The 21,014-nt window shown below is 38.8% G+C and overlaps 1 protein-coding gene across 7 annotated transcripts in view; it reads left to right on the top strand.

Annotated features, from left to right (window-relative positions):
• LOC117409086 (TBC1 domain family member 1-like) overlaps positions 1-21,014 on the top strand; it is a 102,088-nt gene that overhangs the window by 45,133 nt on the left and 35,941 nt on the right. For all 7 annotated transcript variants that reach the window (XM_059006473.1, XM_059006472.1, XM_059006471.1 and 4 more), the window contains one exon: positions 16,922-17,107. In XM_059006473.1, the coding sequence (XP_058862456.1) occupies positions 16,922-17,107 (186 nt within the window). The remainder of the gene's footprint in view (positions 1-16,921; positions 17,108-21,014) is intronic.

The following is a 21,014-nucleotide window of genomic DNA, read 5'->3' as shown; positions in this document are numbered from 1 at the left end:
TCTTTGTCTGTGTTTATGCATGTAGTATCAGGTTACAATGCAGCTTAATATTGTTCAAACACACTGTACACATGCTTGTTTATCAGTACACTGTAGCTTATTAATACTAATGTACTGTAAAGCAGTATTGTTAAACTTAATTAAGTACCAGGGTGACCAAAGCTGTGCAGGAAAAGTGCACACTATTAAAACAAAACAGTTTTAACATGATCATATTTTAATATTGTTCTACATTTACACAGACCTAGCACCCACTAGTAAAATGTGTTTGTATTAACCCCAACAAATCCCCTTTTCTGAACAGAATGCGGTTTTGTTTAAAGAATAATTTGTTTGGGAGTGGAAATAATATAGAAATACCTGTTGTGTGACCACTCTCAGTTTTGTGGTTACACCGCAGGTATTTTTGTGGGAGATACTGAAATTGAAGAAGGGAACTATGAAAAAGACCTAGTTTTTGTAGGAGTTTATGTTGACTCAGAAATGTCTTCATCTAGAGAATGTGGGGAAGCTATAAAAAAAGGCCAACAAGATGCTCGGATATATTGAGAAGTGCTGAATTTAAGTCAAGGGAAGTAATGTTAAAACTTTACAATGCATTAGTAAGACCTCACCTAGAATATTGGGACATTAATAGTGCGTCCCCACTTCAATTTTCCACATATATACATATATATTATTAATAGAGAGGACAAAGCGAGCACAGGGAAGTTTACAGCACACTACAATTCTCCAGAACCATTCATTAAATTATCATATATATCTATCTTTTTTTTTTTAAGTAGCTTACCCACGATATTCTGCTTATTTGTTTGCTTTGTTTCCGTTGCCATGAAAACGATCTGTTGATTGACAGGTTTGAAAGTTGTACTCGCACGATCCCTTTGGCTGTGTGAAAGGGTTAGGACGGTATTACACCGACATAGATTGCGCAATTTCGTGCTGCGTGAATGGGTATTTTAAATAATTTTTTAAACGTCTCTGAGACAGCACGGTGGCAGTATTTGTGTGTGAAAGTGGTACAATAGTGGCCTCTTAACACAGGTGGTCTATTGAGAGGGCCCATAACTTATGAATTCTCTATTTGTCTCTGACATGCTTTCCTGTAATTATGTATGTCTTACATACACTGTAAAAGCCAGAAGATATAGTATGAACCAAAGGAAGTATATAATTTAACAACATTCATTTATTCAATTATTTTGTGAAAGTAATGAATGCTTGCCTGTCTCAGGTCACACAAAATGTTTTAAATCCTTTGCAAATTTCAATGCCTGTGTCTGCCTTTCAGGTACATGTTGACTCCTTGCATCCTGAAACCAATGCCAGCATAAACATAAGATATTTTTAGATTACCGCGCACATTGTTTTCATACTCTTAGAAGTATGGCTTGAATTTTTCGGTGTTTATTTTCCTTTTAACGGTTTGCCTTTAAGTCTTAAGCCGCTACATCCTAATTATGAGAACATTCTGTTAAATTAGTGGGAAAAAACAACACAACACAAAACAGACACACTGGAACCTATCTAGTTTCCAGGCAGGTGCGAGAACGAAATGCAAGTTAAAGTAGCATCTGGGGGAAATGATTAATGTCACTGCTTGCTTTAATAACTTGTTTAATAACTTTAATTCTGTCATCTAGGGAGGACCTTTTGTTTCTCCACATTTTCTCTCTTCCTTTACAAGAGAGCGCTGTTGTTTTATTGATTACGGATAAAAGACAGCTAAAATGTATTCCTTTGAATTTAGGATGTACCATTTAAAACCACATGCACCAGCCCTGTGTAAGGGTGCTTAATACAGGTCTGAGTCCGTTGCTGGGTAAGAGAATTGTGGTCGCTGGTCGCGTTAGACAGGTGGTCGCTTAATACAGTTAATAAAAGCATTGGTAGGAATTTAAAGTGGTCACTTAGACCAGGTGGTCGCTAAATAAAGGTGGTCGCATGAGCAGGTTTGACTGTATGTGTGTTTGTGTATATATATGTATATGTATATATATAGTGAAAGATTTCACCAATTTTAAGGTTCGTAGCCCCTTTAAAATAGACCCAGACACAAGATTTAAATTGTTTTAAAGCACTTGTGTGCCAATTTTAATATTTACAATAATAAAATAAAACAAAAACAAAACAAACACCTAACTCCCACTCGGAGTACTTAATAAACTTTTCGGGTAAATCCCTAACTATAAAACCGGATGGCAACACCATTTACTGGTAGAACAGAACATATTTCACACACAGACTGGAGACTGCCCAGAACAAACATTTTCACTAGTTAAATACCTGCCTGCTAATTGCAGGCAGGTGATATCCATTATCATTTAGAGCCAGGTGAATCCCATCCTGGCTCCCTCTTGTGGCATTCTGGGATATGTAGTCTTTTGGAACCCCTCCTGGACTACTTTTCTCTCTCTCTCTCTCTCTCTCTCTCTCTCTCTCTCTCTCTCTCTCTCTCTCTCTCTCTCTCTCTCTCTCTCTCTCTCTCCCACCTGTGCCACTATCTCTCTCTCTCTCTCTCTCTCTCTCTCTCTCTCTCCCACCTGTGCCACTATCTCTCTCTCTCTCTCTCTCTCTCTCTCTCTCTCTCTCTCTCTCTCTCTCTCTCTCTCTATATATATATATATATATATATATATATATATATATATATATATATATATATATCTATATATCTATATATCTATATATATATATATATATATCTATCTATATATATCTATACAGTATATATATACCGTGCCTTATCGGAAATTGTACTCCATCCGGAAACAAACCTGCTCATATGGGCTGCAGGCAGACAGACACAGCAGAGACGCCCAGCGAGTTCTGCAGTAAAGCTTTCCACTGAAAGCTTTTTTTGTATACGGGGTTGTGGCAAAGCGCCCCGCCCCTGTGTGCATTTGTGTTATGTGTTGTATGTTGCGTGTGTAAATGTTGGTGTATAGATTGGTACACGGGATATAAACGGGTCTGTGTTTCACGTGTATTTAAAAAGTGTAGATTTGTATTTAGGCACGAGGATGGCACATCACTTCACGTGCTGGTTAAATGTATATGTGAGCACGGGGTTGCACAGAATTAATTCACGTGCTGGGATTCAAGTGAATAATTAATTAGTAATTGAATCCCAGCACAACAGTATATATAGAGACACATTTTCACTCACTGGTGGTTAGGTGTTCGGAAGAGGAGAACGGGTGAGAGAGAGAGAGGAGAGTTAAAATCATTAAACGTAATAATAGTTGTTTGTACTCACCGTGTTCGTCTGTCTGTCCTGCACCGTCTGTTTAGTGTTTAGTCGTTTTGTATGTCTGTTTATTTTGGCTATAGTGCCGTGTCCTGTTTTGTGTACCGTTTAAAACCTTTTTATTTGTTAATAAACGCTGAGTGCAGCCATTGCACTCAGCTCATCACAACCACTGTCTCTGTATTGCTTCCTGCTTCCGGTCTGACGCCACCCACTCTGGCCGTCTTTGTGACAGGGGTGAAAGCCCTTCCTTCAGTTAAGTCTAGCATTAGCGTTACAACATGAAAACTGTGTGAGAGATTTGTGTTCAGTTACCTTGGAATTTTTTTGACAGTCACCATGGATGTGTCCAGCCTGGGCTGGGGCACTGGAATGGTAGGGGGTGTGGAACCCCCATGGCAGGGTCTCCACATAAATGTTTTAGAGCTGCAGGCAGTTTACCTCGCCTTGCAGCATTTTTTGTAGAAGGTTCGAGGGAGCCATGTGCTTGTCCGTACAGACAACACAACAGTGGTGGCTTACAGAGACGCAGGAACGAATTTCAAACTGGGGGTGCTGAAAATGAAAGGGAGGGAGAAGGCACCTTTGGGCAATTTTTAAATAGATACAAAATCGTCATTTTTAGTGTATTTCACCATCAAAATATGCACAGACCAAGTGAATTTTATAAGGAATAAGACACAGCGGCATAAAATGAAAAAATCAGAAACACGAGTCACCTGCGAATCGGGACAGTTCTGCCTTCTACACCACAATCACTAGATTCGTTCTGTAGACGCATCGGGAAGCAACAATTTTAAAGGCTAGAACGAAAGCGGTGCACTACTAGAGGCATTTGATAGCAACTGTTACTTATTAATATAGGGTTGGTAGATTGACATTAATTTATGTTATCTCTACCTGTCTTTAAAGCTGTAATTAGCATTGTTAAACCATGGGTTGAATTAAATCAAGCTCAAAAATGTTGTAGCTCTGCACTCCTTAATGAAAACTGGTGGCTTTCCTCTCACTGTAAGGAGGACGTAGTCACTGCACTACACAGCGCTGATTTCGTAGGCCTACAGATATTCTGTCTGGATACACACAGCTTGTTAAACTTAACAAATAGGAAAAATGTAGAATTAGCAAAGAAACGACTTGAAGTATTAATTAGCATATGTGCTTGCATTAAAAGGGGTGTTATTTAAATTGCAATCCAGTGATAAGAGCAATAACACTGTTAGAGCGATGAGCTAGTTAGTCAACATGTTAGAACAATAACCTTGTTAGAGCGATGAGCTAGTTAGTCAACGCGTTAGAACAATAACCCTGTTAGAGCGATGAGCTAGTTAGTCAACGCGTTAGAACAATAACCTTGTTAGAGCGATGAGCTAGTTAGTCAACGCGTTAGAACAATAACCCTGTTAGAGCGATGAGCTAGTTAGTCAATGCGTTAGAACAATAAACAATAAAAATGTAACAATCAACAATGGTCAATGGGAAAACTATTTACTATTGGAGGCTAAAAATGAAAAGGGCAGTTTTCAAAAACACAGTTATACATCCATTAAAACAGATGTAAGCTTACCTTGTTAATCTGCCTTAATTAACAATGAACATCGTTTCTTGAGTTCTTACCAAAAACATCAAATGTCAGTGCTTGGTGCTGATACTATCAGGTTGAAATAATGAACGCCCACCCTCGCATAGCAGTGCTAAATGCCAGTACTGACACGGCAATACTAATTGGTTGAAACGGTTGTTTCATGACTTTCTTGGAGGCAGTGCAAATGCTCATTCATAAACTAAAGTTAACCAGAAATGTTGCCGGTACGACTGCACCGCGACCTCACCCCTCCCTCAGAATGTGAGGGTGCGGCTGCACCCCCAACACCCCCACTTCCCGCGTCCCTGGTGGCTTACATCAACCACCAGGGTGTCCTCAGGTCGTCCAGTCTCCATTGCATGACCCTGGGCACGGGAGTATCCTTTAACTGCGGGTAGTTCATCCACTGTCCCCGCTAGTTCTCCATAGAAGGAGGCGTGCACCTGCAGGTGGTAGATGCCTCGGCACACCAGAGGCCTAGGCAACTGTGATATGCCTTTCCACTGCTCGCCATGCGCCGCAGTGTCTGGAGAAAATCAGGCAGGACCGGGCCAAGGTGCTCCTAGTAGCCCCTTATTGGCCCAAGAGACTGTTTTTAAGCCCTGATGCAGCTCCTGAGCAGCCATCCGTGGAGACTGCTCAAGCGCTGTAACCTGCTCAGTCACGGGGGTCCTTATGGAATACTGACCCATCGAGCCTGTAGCTCTGGGTCTGGGCCCTGAATGGCTGTATGTGAGCCGTCTGGGTCTGTCCTATAGGGTTTACCATGTCAAAATTGACTGTCACCCCAGGAGCTCTGCTTCCTGGCAGGATAATTTTTGAAAGGGGTTTGGCGGCTTCGGCCGCCTATGAAGGACATTGTTCCTCGCTGGAGGTTAAACATGGCGCTTAATGCACTTTTATGGAGCCCAGGACAAAGGTTACACTCCGTACCAATCCTGTTTTTTGCCAAAGACAATCTTGGCATTGTGTGTGAACCAGTCAGTGGAATAGGAGGCTTTCCATCCACCTCCTTTCCAGTCTGACAGGGAGCGACAGCTCCATACTCTCTGCCCAGTTCAGGCCCTGGTGTGCTATGTTAACAGGATGGAAAGTTGGAGGCAGTCCGAACAATGTTTTTGTCTGCTCTGGGATGACGTTCCATGGTTAAACCCTGTCTAAGCAGAGGCTGTCCAAGTGGATAGCAGACACAGTCAGGACTGCCTATGAGCTGGCCAACTCCAGAAAGCTCACTGCCCTTTCCTCGTGTTTGCATTATTCATACACTCCAATCAGGTACTGTGTTAACAGCGTAGCTGGTTCTAAGAACATAGTTCTTGAGTGAAGGTTAGAAGAATATAATCTTAGCAAGGTCTCCTAAACTTGGATTCTTCAAGAATTCTGTATCTCTATGAAGTGGAAGGGGGATTAGGAAAACCTGCCTGAATTTGTTATAAACATACTGTACCAAAAGTTTAAATTTGCATAACCTAATGTAATATTTTGTGGATTGAATAGATGTTTTCGGAACTGTTTGCAAATCTGGGATGGTTAGAACAAGCCTTTTTGCCCTGCCCAGTTTTTCAACTTCTGCCTTTTAAAGGGACTCGCCTTTCCTGTTTGAACAGGGAGTGGATCGCCACAAGCAGCTTTCCTGTATAGCAAGAACCACTTAGACAATGTTCAGCTAAATAATACCCTCTAGGTTTAATGATATATTCAAATTCAAAGAGGTTAGTTAAAGGGACAAGGTCTCAATGAAAAAATGCATTCTCTTCAGCCTTGTTTTTGCATTTACAATAATAATAATACAATTAAATTATAATTTAAGCAGATTATGTACATTTTGATGTTATTCCAAAATAATTACCAGCTATTCTTATTGAATTAATTATGACAATTTCACTTGAACCAACCAAGCAAGTCGTCTTTTTTTTTTTTTTTTTTTTAATTTTCACATAACAATAATCCAGTTAGACCCTGGTATGCAAGATCAGATGAGGCACACTGAGAGGGTTGGAGATAACAAACAAAAAAACTCCAATCTGTCAAGCATTTGTTAATAAAGGTTAGAATTAATAATGTTAATAAATCCTTGCAGGTTCATTCTGAACCTAGTCATGCTGTTTTGTTGTTATAAACTAATACTACAGCTAGTTTCACAGATCCTCTGGCAACGTAGGTTAGTGCTAATTATGGTCTGTGAAACTGCTTATTGAAGAAAATGTAGATACAATCAATCAATCAATCAATCAGTCTTTATTTTATATAGCACCTTTCATAGTGGTGCACTTTTGCTTGGGGATAACAAGCAGGCCAGAGTCAGAGGACCTTAGCTTGCGGGCGGGGACGTAGCGGTCAGCAGGTTGAGGAGGTACTCGGGACCTGTGTGATGAAGGGCATTGTAGGTGAGCAGGAGAGTTTTGAAAATAATCCTCAACTTTACAGCTAGCCACTGCAGCTGGGCAAGACGGGGGGTGATGTGATTTTGTTTTTTGCATCTGGCAAGGATCCTGGCAGCGAAATTCTGAACTAGCTGCAGTCGGTTTATGGTGCAAGCCGGGAGACCACCATATAGAAAGTTGCAGTAGTCGAGTTGAGAGGAGACAAATGCATGACAGAGTGTCTCCGCATCCGGGAGGGAAAGGTAGGGACGGACTTTGGAGATGTTTCGAATATGGTAGAAGGAAGATTTGACTACGGAGGAGATGTGGGCATCAAAGAAGTACACCGAGGCTTCATACTGTGGGGAAAGGCAGCAGCAGACAGTTTCCGAGGTTCAGGGCAGCTATATTTAGATTCTTAAGTAGAGTTTTAGATCCTACCAGAAGGAGGTCAGATTTGCTAGTGTTCAGCTGAAGAAAATTGGCAGACATCCAGGCCTCGATGTCTTGAATGCAAGCAGAGAGCCGGACCATGGCAGAGGGGCTTCCAGGGTTGAGTTTTAAGTAGAGCTGGGTGTCGTCAGCATAGGAGTGAAACATGAGGCTGTGTTGGCGGATTAGGTGACCCAAGGGACAGATCCTTGGGGGACACCACAAGTGACTGGGTTTGTAACACCACTGCTTCCATCATAGAAGACAGACTGCTTGCATCCAGATAGGTAAGAGGACATCCAGGAGAGACAGGTTCCAGAGATCCCAGCATACTTCTGAAGGCAGTCAAGAAGAATGCCATGATTTTATGGTGTCAAAAGCAGCTGTTAGGTCAAGGAGGACAAGCATAGAGGGAGCACCAACATCAGCATGAGAAGGAGATCATTCACAATCCGGAGCAGAGCAGTTACACTTGAATAATAATTCAGGATTTCACCCATACATACATTAGAATACTTAATTTTGAAACAATTATTTTTTTACATTTTATTTTTGTAATTTAGTCAAGCATTTAGAACAGCCACACTAGAAAAAGTTCATAATTACTAGATTGGGACATAAACCCTAATTACATCCTGTGAACAGTCTGGCTTGTGTGGTGATGTCAGGACAGGAAGGATTAGCACACACAGACAGCACTGAGGTAAATGAAAGCACTGCTTGCCCATTTTAATTATAAATGAAAAGATTTAACAAAACAAAACACTGCACACAAAAGAAAACGGCGTGTGAGCCAAAACAGACAGACAAACAGACACAGAACACACAAGTACGTGCTGGTTTATACCAGCGCCAAATAGCAATGTAATGATTAGATTAAGCTTTTTAGTTTCTCTTTCACTCGCGTCTCGTTCCACCTCTGAACACACTAGCCATGTTCAGCCAAAGCTGCAGGGTTTTATATTGTGGCAGAGGGATTAACTGGCTATTCATTTACCTAGTCTATCCCTCGACCACATTTGGCACAGGGTTTCTCATATGCGTGGTCAACAACCAGTTTGTCAATAATCACTTGCTGTTGACCACGCATTCTCGCGATTTTATCTGGATGGGGCATTTTAACCCCATCCAGGCTGTCAAACAATAACGGCGTGTTTTTACACACAAACAATCAATTTTAAATAATAATAATAATAATAATAATAATAATACAAATACAAAATAATACATATGCACACAGGGGTGGGGTGTACCCCCTCACACATCCCTTTTTAATTTGAATTGCCCTGCCCAAGAGCTGTGTTCAGACCCACAGAATAGAATCCTCCTTTAAACGCAGATTTAGGCTAACCATGTTACAACATGTGCCTACAAAACAACGGAAATGGGAACTCAAACAACTGACTTTAAATAGGTACTTTCTTCTTGAGTAAGTTTACCTAGTTTTATACTAAATAAAGTCAAGAAATTCCTACAAGGGATTTCCCCAAAAAATGAAAGACTTGTTCCCTCTTATTCACAATTTCCATTTTCTTTGTTTAACCCTGTACAGGTTCTGCTTAATCGCTGGGTTTGTTTTCAGGTGCTGTTGGCCTCAATGTTTGTTTTGCTTTTATCTTATTCGCAGCAGCACCTTTCATAAATAAAAAAGGCTTCTGTCAAGCACACATTAGCTGGTCCCAGTTGCACTTGCTTGTGACAAGTCTGATCAGACAGGTGGCAGGTGGCAGCACACACGACTGCAGGGTGGGGTGGAGGGAAGGGAATGTGATTCTGCCTGTAGAGGACATGTTGAATAAGCATGGAGCTCCATTTAGAGGTGCAGTCAGAGAGTGTGAGAGTAAAACTTTATTTATTATCCTTTTGTAGAATTGCATTTTCCCAGGAAGAGGGATATGGTGGAGGCAGGTTTATGTATGTACCTGTATGTCACTCGTTCTGCATACATCTAGAGAAATAGCTTTAAGTATGTATTTATACAGTAGTTGTGGCAGGAAATAAACCTCTCTATCAGTTGGTGGGTGTTTTATTTTATTTTTTTTTTAAACTGCAAATGTATAATGTTCCCTTTCCCCCTGCATTTATACAGAAAGCTATTACCCTAAAGAATATATTTTCGGCTGCTTTCTCTGTTAGAAATGCAACTTGTCAGATTCCACATACTCCTTTTATTGCTCTGAGCCCACTCTTAAACAGAGACCTTTAAGGCAGACACAGATATTTTGGACTCCTGTAGTGGATTGTTTGTGTATCCAGAAAACTTTTAAATAATCAAGAAAATCACACAAACTCATTCAATTTGAAGTTTTAAAGAATCAGTAATAAACAAATCATTCGGTTTATTAAGAACATAAAGTTTCCAAACGAGAGGAGGCCATCTTGCTCGTTTGGTCGTTATTAGCTTATTGATCACAGAATCTCATCAAGCAGCTTCTTGAAGGATCCCAGGGTGTCAGCTTCAACATTACTGGGGAGTTGGTTCCAGACTCCCACAATTCTCTGTGTAAAAAAGTGCCTCCTATTTTCTGTTCTGAATGCCCCTTTTATCTAATCTTCATTTGTGACCACTGGTCCTTGTTTCTTTTTTTCAGGTCGAAAAAGTCCCCTGGGTCAACATTGTCAATACCTTTTAGGATTTTGAATGCTTGAATCAGATCACCATGTAGTCTTCTTGTTCACGACTGAATAGATTCAATTAATTTAGCCTGTCTGCATATGACATGCCTTTTAAACCCGGGATAATTCTGGTCACTCTTCTTCGCACTTTTTCTAGAGCAGCAATATCCTTTTTGTAGCGAGGTGACCAGAACTGAACCAGAATATTCTAGATGAGGTCTTCCTAATGCATTGTACAGTTTTAACATTACTTCCCTTGATTTAAATTCAACACTTTTCACTATATATCCGAGCATTTTGTTGGCCTTTTTTTTTATAGCTTCCCCACATTGTCTAGATGAAGACATTTCTAAGTCAACATAAACTCCTAGATCTTTTTCATAGGTTCCTTCTTCAATTTCAGTATCTCCCATATGGTATTTATAAAGGACATTTTTATTGCCTGTGTGCAGTACCTTACACTTTTCTATATTAAATGCTTTGCAATTATCCATTGTCAATGTTGCATCCTCAAAAAAATCAAGCAGGGGGCTCCCAAGTGGTGAATCCGGTAAAGGCACTCCGTGTGGTCCAGGCTATTCCACTGCTGACCGTGGACGGGAGCTCCCAGGGGTGGCGCACAATTGGCCGAGCACTGCCTGGGGAGGAGGGCTTAGGTCTGCCAGGGTGTCCTCGGCTCATTGTGCACCAGCGACCCCTGTAGACTGACCGGGGGCCTGCAGGCTTGCCTGTAAGCTGCCCAGAGCTGTGTCCTCCGAAGCTGTAGCTCTGGGCTGGCTGAATGGCGGGCCTGCAGAGTGAAAAGAAACGGTCGGCTGACGGCACACGCTTTGGGGTAAAAATTACTTGGCGACTACTAAAAAAAAAAAAAAAAAAAAAAATCAGGCAGGTTAGTTAGACACAATCTCCCTTTCCTAAAACTATGCTGACTGTCTCCCAGGATACTGTTACCATATAGGTAATTTTCCATTTTTGATCTTATTATAGTTTCCATAAGTTTACATATAATAGAAGTCAGGCGTATTGGTCTACAGTTACCTGGTTCGGTTTTGTCTCCCTTTTTGTGGATCGGTGTTACATTTTCAATTTTCCAGTCTGTCGGTACAACCCCTGTCTCAGGATACTGTTGCATGATCTTGGTTAGCGATTTGTAAATGTCTTCTTTCATTTCTTTGAGTACTATTGGGAGGATCTCATCCAGCCCAGGGGATTTGTTTATTTTAAGAGCTCCTAGCCCCTTTAACACTTCTGCCTCTGTTATACTAAAGTTATTTAAAACTGGATAGGAACAGGTCGACATGTGGGGCATGTTGTCCATATATTCCTTTGTAAAAACTTGTGAAAAGTAATCATTTAATATATTTGCTATTTTTTTTTTTCTTCATCTATGATTTTGCAATTTGTATCTCTTAGACATTTTACTTCCTCCTTCAATGTTCTTGGTTGTATTAAGTGCTTAATAGTGGCTCATGTGGTTTCAGGCAATCTGGGAAGTCCAGTGCCTTCACAGGTATAACAGCATTAACACTTCAATACATTTATGGTTATAACATGTTTTGTCCTTCGGCCATGCATGCAAAAAGCTAAAAAACGCCCCCCAACTAAATTCTAGAGCATCCAATATATCACTCTCCAAAGCTAAAATATAGTTCCTATACCTTATAGCAATGCATCAATATAAATTAGCTATAAATTCAAAATTATTCTTACCTTCCACTATATGGAAGTGTAGTTGTAGAATACAACATAAAATCAAGAGCTATCTTTAAAGGCAGACTTCTGAATACGACCAAACAGCAACCAGCTTTTTCAGAGATCCTCAGAGCATGGATCACACAACTTGTAGTTAGCAAGTCGAGTGACACTGACTGGGGTTTTGCCTGGACTTTTTATAGAACTTTTTCTCCATTTAATACATCAGAAGTCTCAATTAAATCCAAACATTAATCTGCCTTGACAGCTTTTCCTTTTAAGTGAACAATATATTCCAAAAAAGTACCGGTAACTCCTTTTCTAAAATTAATTGGTTATGATCTCATGTTCCATCCCTTTCTTATTTCCAAAACATGTGAGGTGAATTTTTGAACTGATGTTATATTTTTCAGTACCATGGAATTCCTTAATACAGCATGTATGTAGGTAGATAGATTACATATAGAGAGGTGTTTTTTAATTATTCCATCCTGGGTTTAAATATATATTTCCCTCTTACATCAAAAACATTCTTTTCAGTAGGTTGGATTTGTTTCATGTATAGATGTGTGTTAACAAAATAATATTGGATAAGGATTGTTTAGAGAGTTCATGACAAACTTCTGGATCTATAGTTGTGGACCCAGTTGTTTTCATTTAAATCCAGGCTATTGAAAACAGTTCAATCTAACAGTTTTTTATATTGGCTTTTTCAATTCTTAAACTAAGTTTGACCCCTCTCTCTGTTTCTAAAAATCCCCTATTCACCAGGTTTCAGACACCCCGTTTACCTGCCAAGGTTAGTTTTTAATTAATATGAAATTCTACTGTAAGCATTTTCCAAATTCACCGCATGAAGTCATATTTTGGCCGGATTCAAGAGACGGCTCGGACAGGCATCTCTACAGATAAGAGGTCCACATCTCAATTTCAAGCAACTACCAAGCGCTCGTTAATTTTATAACACAATGAGGTAATGAACATTAACTTTGTTTTTCTTGTACTTCTCGTTTAGTTAATTTTAAAAAAACACTCATTATAGAGACCTTGGATTCAAACTACTGACGACCAGTGAGTCTCGCTTCGGTTGCCAAGACTGATTTTTTTCCTGGTCTTAGCCATGCCTGTAGCTACAAGCAGGTAAAGACGAGGTTACAAAAGTATTTTTCTTCAGTAGGTCCACTTATTAACTACCCAGCTACTTATCCTGCAATTTCCACATGAAGCGCATGCAAGTTCAAATTTGTCACTCCTGTGAGAATAGCGTGCAGGCGCTTATATGTGCATCTGCAAAGTTTAACACATCTTTTTAACGTGCTTCAATGAAAAAATAATAACACTGTATTGTAAAAGTGATGCAGTTTTATTTTTTACTGGCAGATGGCAGTAGTCCCTACGAAATGTGCTTGACAGACCGGGTCATCTGTATATACACAGCTGAGAGTGAAAAATGGATGCCTGTGTATCTACAGAGAATAAAACGAGGCGATTTCTTTATTTATTTGTTGGTGTTACAGGTGGTAAGGAAGCCTAGTCAGGTTTGATACTGATCAAAACAACCTATTTATTTATTGTACCTACACTTCAGATAATAATTAATATAACAGCGTTATACACCCATGCCTGAAACTGGGGAAGATATTGTATATGACGTGATTGAAAATTTGCGAGCATTGATGAGGGTTTGAAGTGCGCCTGCTTTAAATCTATCAAACAAAAAATAATTTCTAAAAAGTGATATGCCTGCACAAGTATTATAATGTTATTATAATGCTGCCATTGTAAAACAATTGTTATTTATACTTATATAATGCTGCCATTGGAAAAAAAAAATGTTATGTTGTGATCTGTATTGTTGTAACACGTTGTTATTTTGTTATTTAAGTTCTGTTGAAATACTGTATTTCCATTTTATCATAATCACAATAAAAAAGTGTGTATTTAAAAAAATAGTCTTAGCTTACTTGAGGGCTAAGAATGAACAATCTGCAAAAAAAAGAGCATTTTTAACATGGGAGTTGACAAAATAAATGGGCAGCTGGGTGGTTAAATCCAGTTTACACTATATGGTCTTATACTGAAACTTAACAGTTCTACTGTTTTTATCACAGTAAAAACTTTTCACTTATACTAGATTAAATACACATGTTTAGCTTAGAAACTACCTCAGAATCAACCCTACCTATTGTCCTAAGTAATAAACTTTACTATGAATATACTCTCAACAAATTAGATAATAATTTTCATTCATTACAGTTTTTCTTGTTGCAATAAAACTCAAATAGGTGCAGCACTTCTGTAATTCTGTCCAACAGCTGCTTTTTCGTTTGTAATACAAAAGACTCTGTGTTTTAGTTTTAAAAACTATGAACTCATTTTCAGTTAATTAAATGAGGTGCTTGTTTCTGCCAAGGTTACAGGCTTCCATGCCTGATGGCTCTCATTAATTCAAAGATAGAGGAGGCCCTATGTTTAAGTCTGAAAGATGCTTTTGCCTGATAAGGGAGGTTTGGAACTTTCAGTAAGTCAGCCTTTTTTCAGACCTTACACAGATTCACTGATAATATTTTTCTAATATTTTTTACACAGACTATTCAAAAGAATACAGAATCCTACAATATTGTCATAGACTAATGCAGAGGACATCATAAAAAAATTTCTGAACAGTGTGCTTAACAATTTATTTAATATGTCTGCTGGCTTTGTATTCTTTAAAACACAGTACAGTTATTACACCATTTTAAGACTGTTGCAGTTTCACAAATGTTCAATTTGTATCCCAAAGATCAGGCAGCTTTTTCAGAGATCCAGTAGCGGTGACAGTCTTGGGTCAGTTTCTGCTCTCGGTGAGTCTGTCAAAGTCACCACAGGTGTGGGTCACAGTCTCTAAGAGCCTGAAACCTGCAAAAAACTGAAATCTTGTTAGCTGGGCTCCCATCTTTACATTCTCATTCCCATCATCAGTGGGAAAACTTCAAAGAAATTAAGCTGGTTGTATCTTTCATTATTATTATTATTTATTTCTTAGTTGACGCCCTTATCCAGGGCGACTTACAATTGTTACAAGATATTACATTATTTTTACATACAATTACCCATTTATACAGTTGGGTTTTTACTGGAGCAATCTAGGTAAAGTACCTTGCTCAAGGGTACAGCAGCAGTGTCCCCACCGGGGATTGAACCCACGACCCTCCGGTCAAGAGTCCAGAGCCCTAACCGCTACTCCATAAGAGCCATACATCTCTGCCGCATACACCTTTCACTCAAAAAGGTGCTCGCACCTTGTACAAGGGAAGGGTTTTAGGGTCACTCATGACAAACTGTTCAGAACAGAGCGTGCATGCAAAGCTCCCAGGTAATGGGATAGATGCCTTGTCAAAGTTAAAGCCTTTTCTGTTGATCCAGCGCCTTATCTTGGGCAGGGAACAAAAGCATGCCATGCTGTTTAGCACGACTGTTGAGTCACCATATTCTGGCAAATAAAACTTGTTTGGTATAGATTTCAAACTGCACTTGAAATTTGAAGAATTCTATTTACAGATAAACATAAATCTGGTTTTTTGAACGTGTGTGCTTGAATCTATTTATAAAGCTCTGTGTCTTTTTTTGTAGCATACTGTAGCCTTACCATTGGAATGTTACTCCTGGTTTATAATGTATAGGGAGTAATCTTGGGTGAGGTGTAGCATTTTATTTATTCATTTATTTTAATTTGAAGATGGATATTCTAAAAAAAAATGTATACCTTGCTTGGGATGTGTATAGTTGCTGAGTTTTTCCTATGTGTTTATCCAATTGTGACCTAGCTTGGTTATGGCATTCTTTACCACAGTTTACTGAATGTTTAAGAACTGGGGATATACTGTACGGTGGAATCTGTCCTCCAGTCTCTTAGTATAGGTGAAGTTGTAGGTCGTGATGACTTTCGATACTTTTGTTGAAATCTATTTTATTCTTGATCAGCATGAGCTGCTTGGCAGATTTTCATTGCAGATACAAAAATAAAGTGGGAAACTGACATCTTAATGAACATAACATCTTTTATATCACCTGATTTTATTTTTATTTTTTATTTGTATTTTTTATAAAGCCGCCCTTACACGTACGCACACTTTCATACAAAAAGAAAGCTTTTAAATATTCTTATTTTGTGGTCTGTGACAAGTAGTTCTACTTTTCTGCAACATTACGTTATTAAAACAGCAATCTGGCAAATACACTTTCAGAAACTACTACTACAAAATCAGAAACACAGCACGCATAACCATGGCAATATATAGCTGTGCAATATATGCCTTTAAGCAAGGGAGTGGTTTCTATTGAGGTTTTTACATATGTATATGTACTGATACCATAGCACCTCTGGTAGGGTGGATACAGTTCCTACTTAATCAACAGTTATTGTACTCTTTGGAAAACGCCTCTAAACAGCTGGGCAGAGAGACAGTAATGTTCGGTCTTCGGGCTTGCTAAACCTTTCCCTCACAGTAACTTGTTTACTGAGACACTTGAAGTCCAAGAGGATCTTTCATCTTTAGAACTCCCTGATGATTCTGGTCCTCAGAGTTCCCCAATGTGAGGTAACATTTAGACAAAGCCACAGTCCGCACAGTGTAAACCCATTTGTAAGACAGCAGTACAATTCTAATAAATTCAAGGAGACCATGTGAGTAGTTGTACAAGAATGTTTAAAAAGAAATGCCAAAATGATGCTGGGCCATTTACATCTAACTTCACAGTGGAAAGTACCAAGACAAAATCTCTGCATTCTGGGCATGGTTACCCTCCCTTTGTATGGAAGGGTAAAAGTCCAGGTTACTAAAGCTCTTTGCAACTTGAGTCATATCGGTAGAAGTTTGATATTTAATTTGCCTGCTTGTTTATTTTATTGGATTGGACTGCCAGCAAATACGATCACGTAAAGAACTTGCATTGTTTTCTGCAGACAGTACATTGCGCCCTGTTTCTCTTTCTCTCCAGAATGGGCAGATGTAGCTGAACTGCCCTCAAGAGTGTCTCTGGCTCCGGTGTGTGGAGATGGTCTCCCGGGTCCAGTGGTACAAGAGAGAAAAAAGACTGAGCATGAGCTCCGGGAGCTGTGGAAGAAAACCATCCTGCAGCAGATACTTCTCCTGAGGATGGAGAAAGAAAACCAGAAACTGCAAGGTGAGCTGCAATCTGTAAGGGACTGGTTTTATATCCAGGAGAACAGTATTATTTTAGTTTTTACACTTTTTAAATTTATTAAGAAGGCCTGGTGGCAGCAAAAAATATTATTTCACAAACACATTGAAACATTTAAAATGACATACATTACCAGTACAAAAAACATGAACACAACTTGAAATTCCTTTCCAAGTTCAGAAACAGGATGATTCCTGGCAATTGATTGGATAGATCGAAAACTAAGAGGCAACATTGCTTAAAGCTAGGGTAATAGCTTAGGCACCTACTGTAGTTCATGCTAATTATGAAACTTATACTGTGTAGAGCTGTTTCCCAAACATATTCTATCACTAAATTATATTTTGGGTTACACATTTATAACATTACCTGGTTTATCCTGGTAATTTTACATTAAGCAGCAGTTTAGCTTTGAACAGCCATTCCTGTAATCTATTAAAAGCATAGGAAACAGGATGTAGACTCAAATATTTATATATAAAAAAAAAAAAATCAGCTTTGAACAATTAGGGATCATTTAAAGAAAAAATTATCCACATACATGAGTTTAATGTCAAACTAAAACTCCCACATGCAGTATTACATTTAAATATCTGATTTGATTTCTTTATTTTTTAATTTGAAGTGAAAATGTTTTTCCTAAACTGCAATGACACTGAGGTACTTTTACCTGCACTCCCTCCGAGTCTCTGCCTGTGTGCATGGATGTTGGCTAGCCCCTGCTAGTTGACATGTGGTCGCTTTATACTGTACATGCCTTTATATTATCCCAGAAAATAATTTGCTGATGTACAAAAGATCAGCAGTGCACCTGACTGTAGGTTAGAACAGCGCTTCTCAAACTGGGGCGCGCCGACAGTATTCTGGGGGGAGTGTTAGAAGGTTCAGGGTTTTTTTTTCTTAATTTTTGTTTTTTGGTTTTTTTATTACAGCGCACATTTTAACCTAGGCTATACCGTATAATGGGTGGATACTTTGTTTGGGCTTTATTGTCTATTTTGATTGGACCGCCAATAATACTTCCACCAATCAGAGGGTTGCATACAGTACATGTAGCGATCCCGCCCTCTGTCAGACTGGTATACCGATCAGATTAAAGGAGCACTGGACAAGATAAATAATGTGTCAGATATCAAAGTGGATATGAGAATGGCAGTGATGAAGCCAGTTTGCTTGAAAACATTAAAAGTCAACTCGACATTTCCTTCAATGGATTTAAAAAATGTGGAATTGATGATGCGATCAGAAACCCAGAGGCAGTATAAACTGTGCCTGCTACTGTAGTAGGACTGTTCTTTTTTATGTTAAGCATTTTTGTGTTCTTTTTTTAGAAGGGTTTACTTAACAGCCAAAATTGTTTGTGTCAGACATGTTGAAAGTTTGTAACAAAATGGTTGATTGTTATTGTTTAAAGATTTCACACGTGGCAATACTGTGCTATGTTGCGAACCATAGTTTTAAAACTGAGAGACAGCAAATGCTTATCATAAAAGTTTACTGGTTCTTAAAATGAAGGGCCATATAAGAACGATAAATACTGTAACTGATTAGAAGGCCTTCTTTGTTGTTCTCCAAGTTGCTGCTACTGTCTGTTGAGATACTGTTTTAGCAGACATATTTAATTAAGTAAACCATTTATTTAAATGTTTTTGGAATTAAAAGTATAAATGCAAAACTGTGACTTTTTTTGTGAATGTGCTGTGAAAAAAAAATTCCTCATAGTATAAATCTGCCGAATTTAATAAAAGACAAAATGTTCTGTTATACGGTATTGTGATAGGATGGCTGTAGGGGCGTGTGGGTGGTGACGTCAGGCCAGAAAGGAGTACACAGACAGACAGTAGTGGTGAGTGAAACTGAGAAGCGGCAGCGCTCAGTGAGTTTATTGTAAAATAAAAGGTTTAAACAGAAAACAGGACACGGCACTTGCGGCCAAAATAAACAGACAAACAAAACGAACAAACACTAACAAACAGGGCATGAATACTAAACACAAAACAAGTACCGTGCTGGTGCTTCCAGCACTCCTAGCAGTTGTTTACTTTTAATATTATTATTATTATTATTATTATTATTATTATTATTATTATTATTATTATTATTATTATCACGTTTACCCTCTCTCTCTCTCTCTCTCTCTCTCTCTCTCTCTCTCTCTCTCTCTCTCCCTCCCCCATTCTTTCGCCCTGAACACACAACCCCGGGTGAATGAGATGTGCATCTATATATACAATTGTGCTGGGATTCAATTACCAATTAATTATTCACTTGAATCCCAGCACGTGAACTAATCTGTGAAAACCCTGTGCTCACATATTATGAAGTACTTTAAAAGCACGTGAAGTGAAGTGTAATCCCCGTGCCTAAATACAATTATACATTTAAATAACTTGTGCTACACACACCCATTTATATCCCGTGCAGCAATTACAATACACCAACATTAACACATAAAACACACAAATGCACACAGGGGTGGGGCATATTGCCACAGGTATATATTAACTTAAAACAAATCTTTATGCTGACACCTCCAGGCATGTCATCTGACTGGTGCCTTTTAAGCTTGCTTATTTTTGGATGAAGTCTGCTCCCATCTGGTAATGTACATTGTTTATCAGCTTACTATGTAGTAAGTGTTGGTCACAATCGGTAAACTGTAATTTTCAGTGTTAAGTTTGCTTTTATTACAATGGATCGGTTGTGTGCAAAAAACCAAAACAGCAGTGACATACAGAGAAGACGCAGGCATGTTGGATTTTTTTTTTTTTTTACCAGTATATATGTGTGTGTGTGTGTGTGTGTGTGTGTGTGTGCGTGTGTTTTGGGGGGGGGGGGGGGGGGGACGTCAAGTACCACAGACAACAGGAAGGGGGGCGCGGCCCAAAAAGTTTGAGAACCTCTGGGTTAGAAGATGACAGATGTGCAGTCTGGGGCAGGGCAGGGCAGGGCAGGGAAGGAAGGGTGCGACTGTGAAACAATAATCACAGGGTGTGAAAAGAAGGAAACTTTAAAAATAGTTTCTCAGGCAAAAGTGATGCAACGCAAATGCATAGGAGGTTGACATTTCGGTATGTGTTTTATTTGAATTTTATTTTAGGTTAACATTTCAGAAGTTCCCTTTTTTATTATTTTTTTTAAATCCCTTTTGGATAATCATGTTTTTCTCTACCCCCAAACCATTGGAAGGCTTTCAGGTTATCTATTACCAGAAGCTATGATTGCAATTACAACATCTTTGTTCTACAATATGGGTAGATTAAGAAAATAAAATTAAATGACAGCTATTGTTATGCCCTTGTGTTTTATGATGCTATTCAATCCAATTTCGAAACATAGGAGGGCACCCCATGAACTACATTAGCAGGATCGTCAAACAATGTGTGTTTTAGTACAATAAAAACATATATTAAGGGATATCAGAAACTGTAGCTTCTGTTTTGTTCAGTCTTTTCCAAAATAGTGCTGTAATATCTTGATTGCTTACAAATACCTCTATGTACTGTAGTATATCATATTTTGCTATACACAGTGGCACTGACTGCCCCACTTATTTCTGTAGGGATCAGTATATGCCATGATAAATACAAATAGAATTGGTATATCCTGCGTTAAAACCAATGTCATAAAGGCTTTGTTTTACCCTTTTCACTTTCAAAGTTTTGCATTTCCATTTCAACCCTAATTTGTTTAATCTTATTTCATATTGTACTTTAGTATAATTTGCACTTACTATAAACTATACTGTATTTAAATATTGACCTTGCACTGTAACCATGTACTGCCCTGTAACACAGGAAAGTCACCTTAGATAAAGGCATCTTCCAAATAATAATAGTAATAATAATAATAATAATAATAATAATAATAATAATAATAATAAACCTGC

Source organism: Acipenser ruthenus, chromosome 2 (genome assembly GCF_902713425.1).
Source record: "Acipenser ruthenus chromosome 2, fAciRut3.2 maternal haplotype, whole genome shotgun sequence".
In the NCBI taxonomy this organism is placed as follows: domain Eukaryota; kingdom Metazoa; phylum Chordata; class Actinopteri; order Acipenseriformes; family Acipenseridae; genus Acipenser; species Acipenser ruthenus.
Note: the sequence above shows the minus strand (reverse complement) of the source record. Positions and strands in the feature narration are given on the sequence as shown.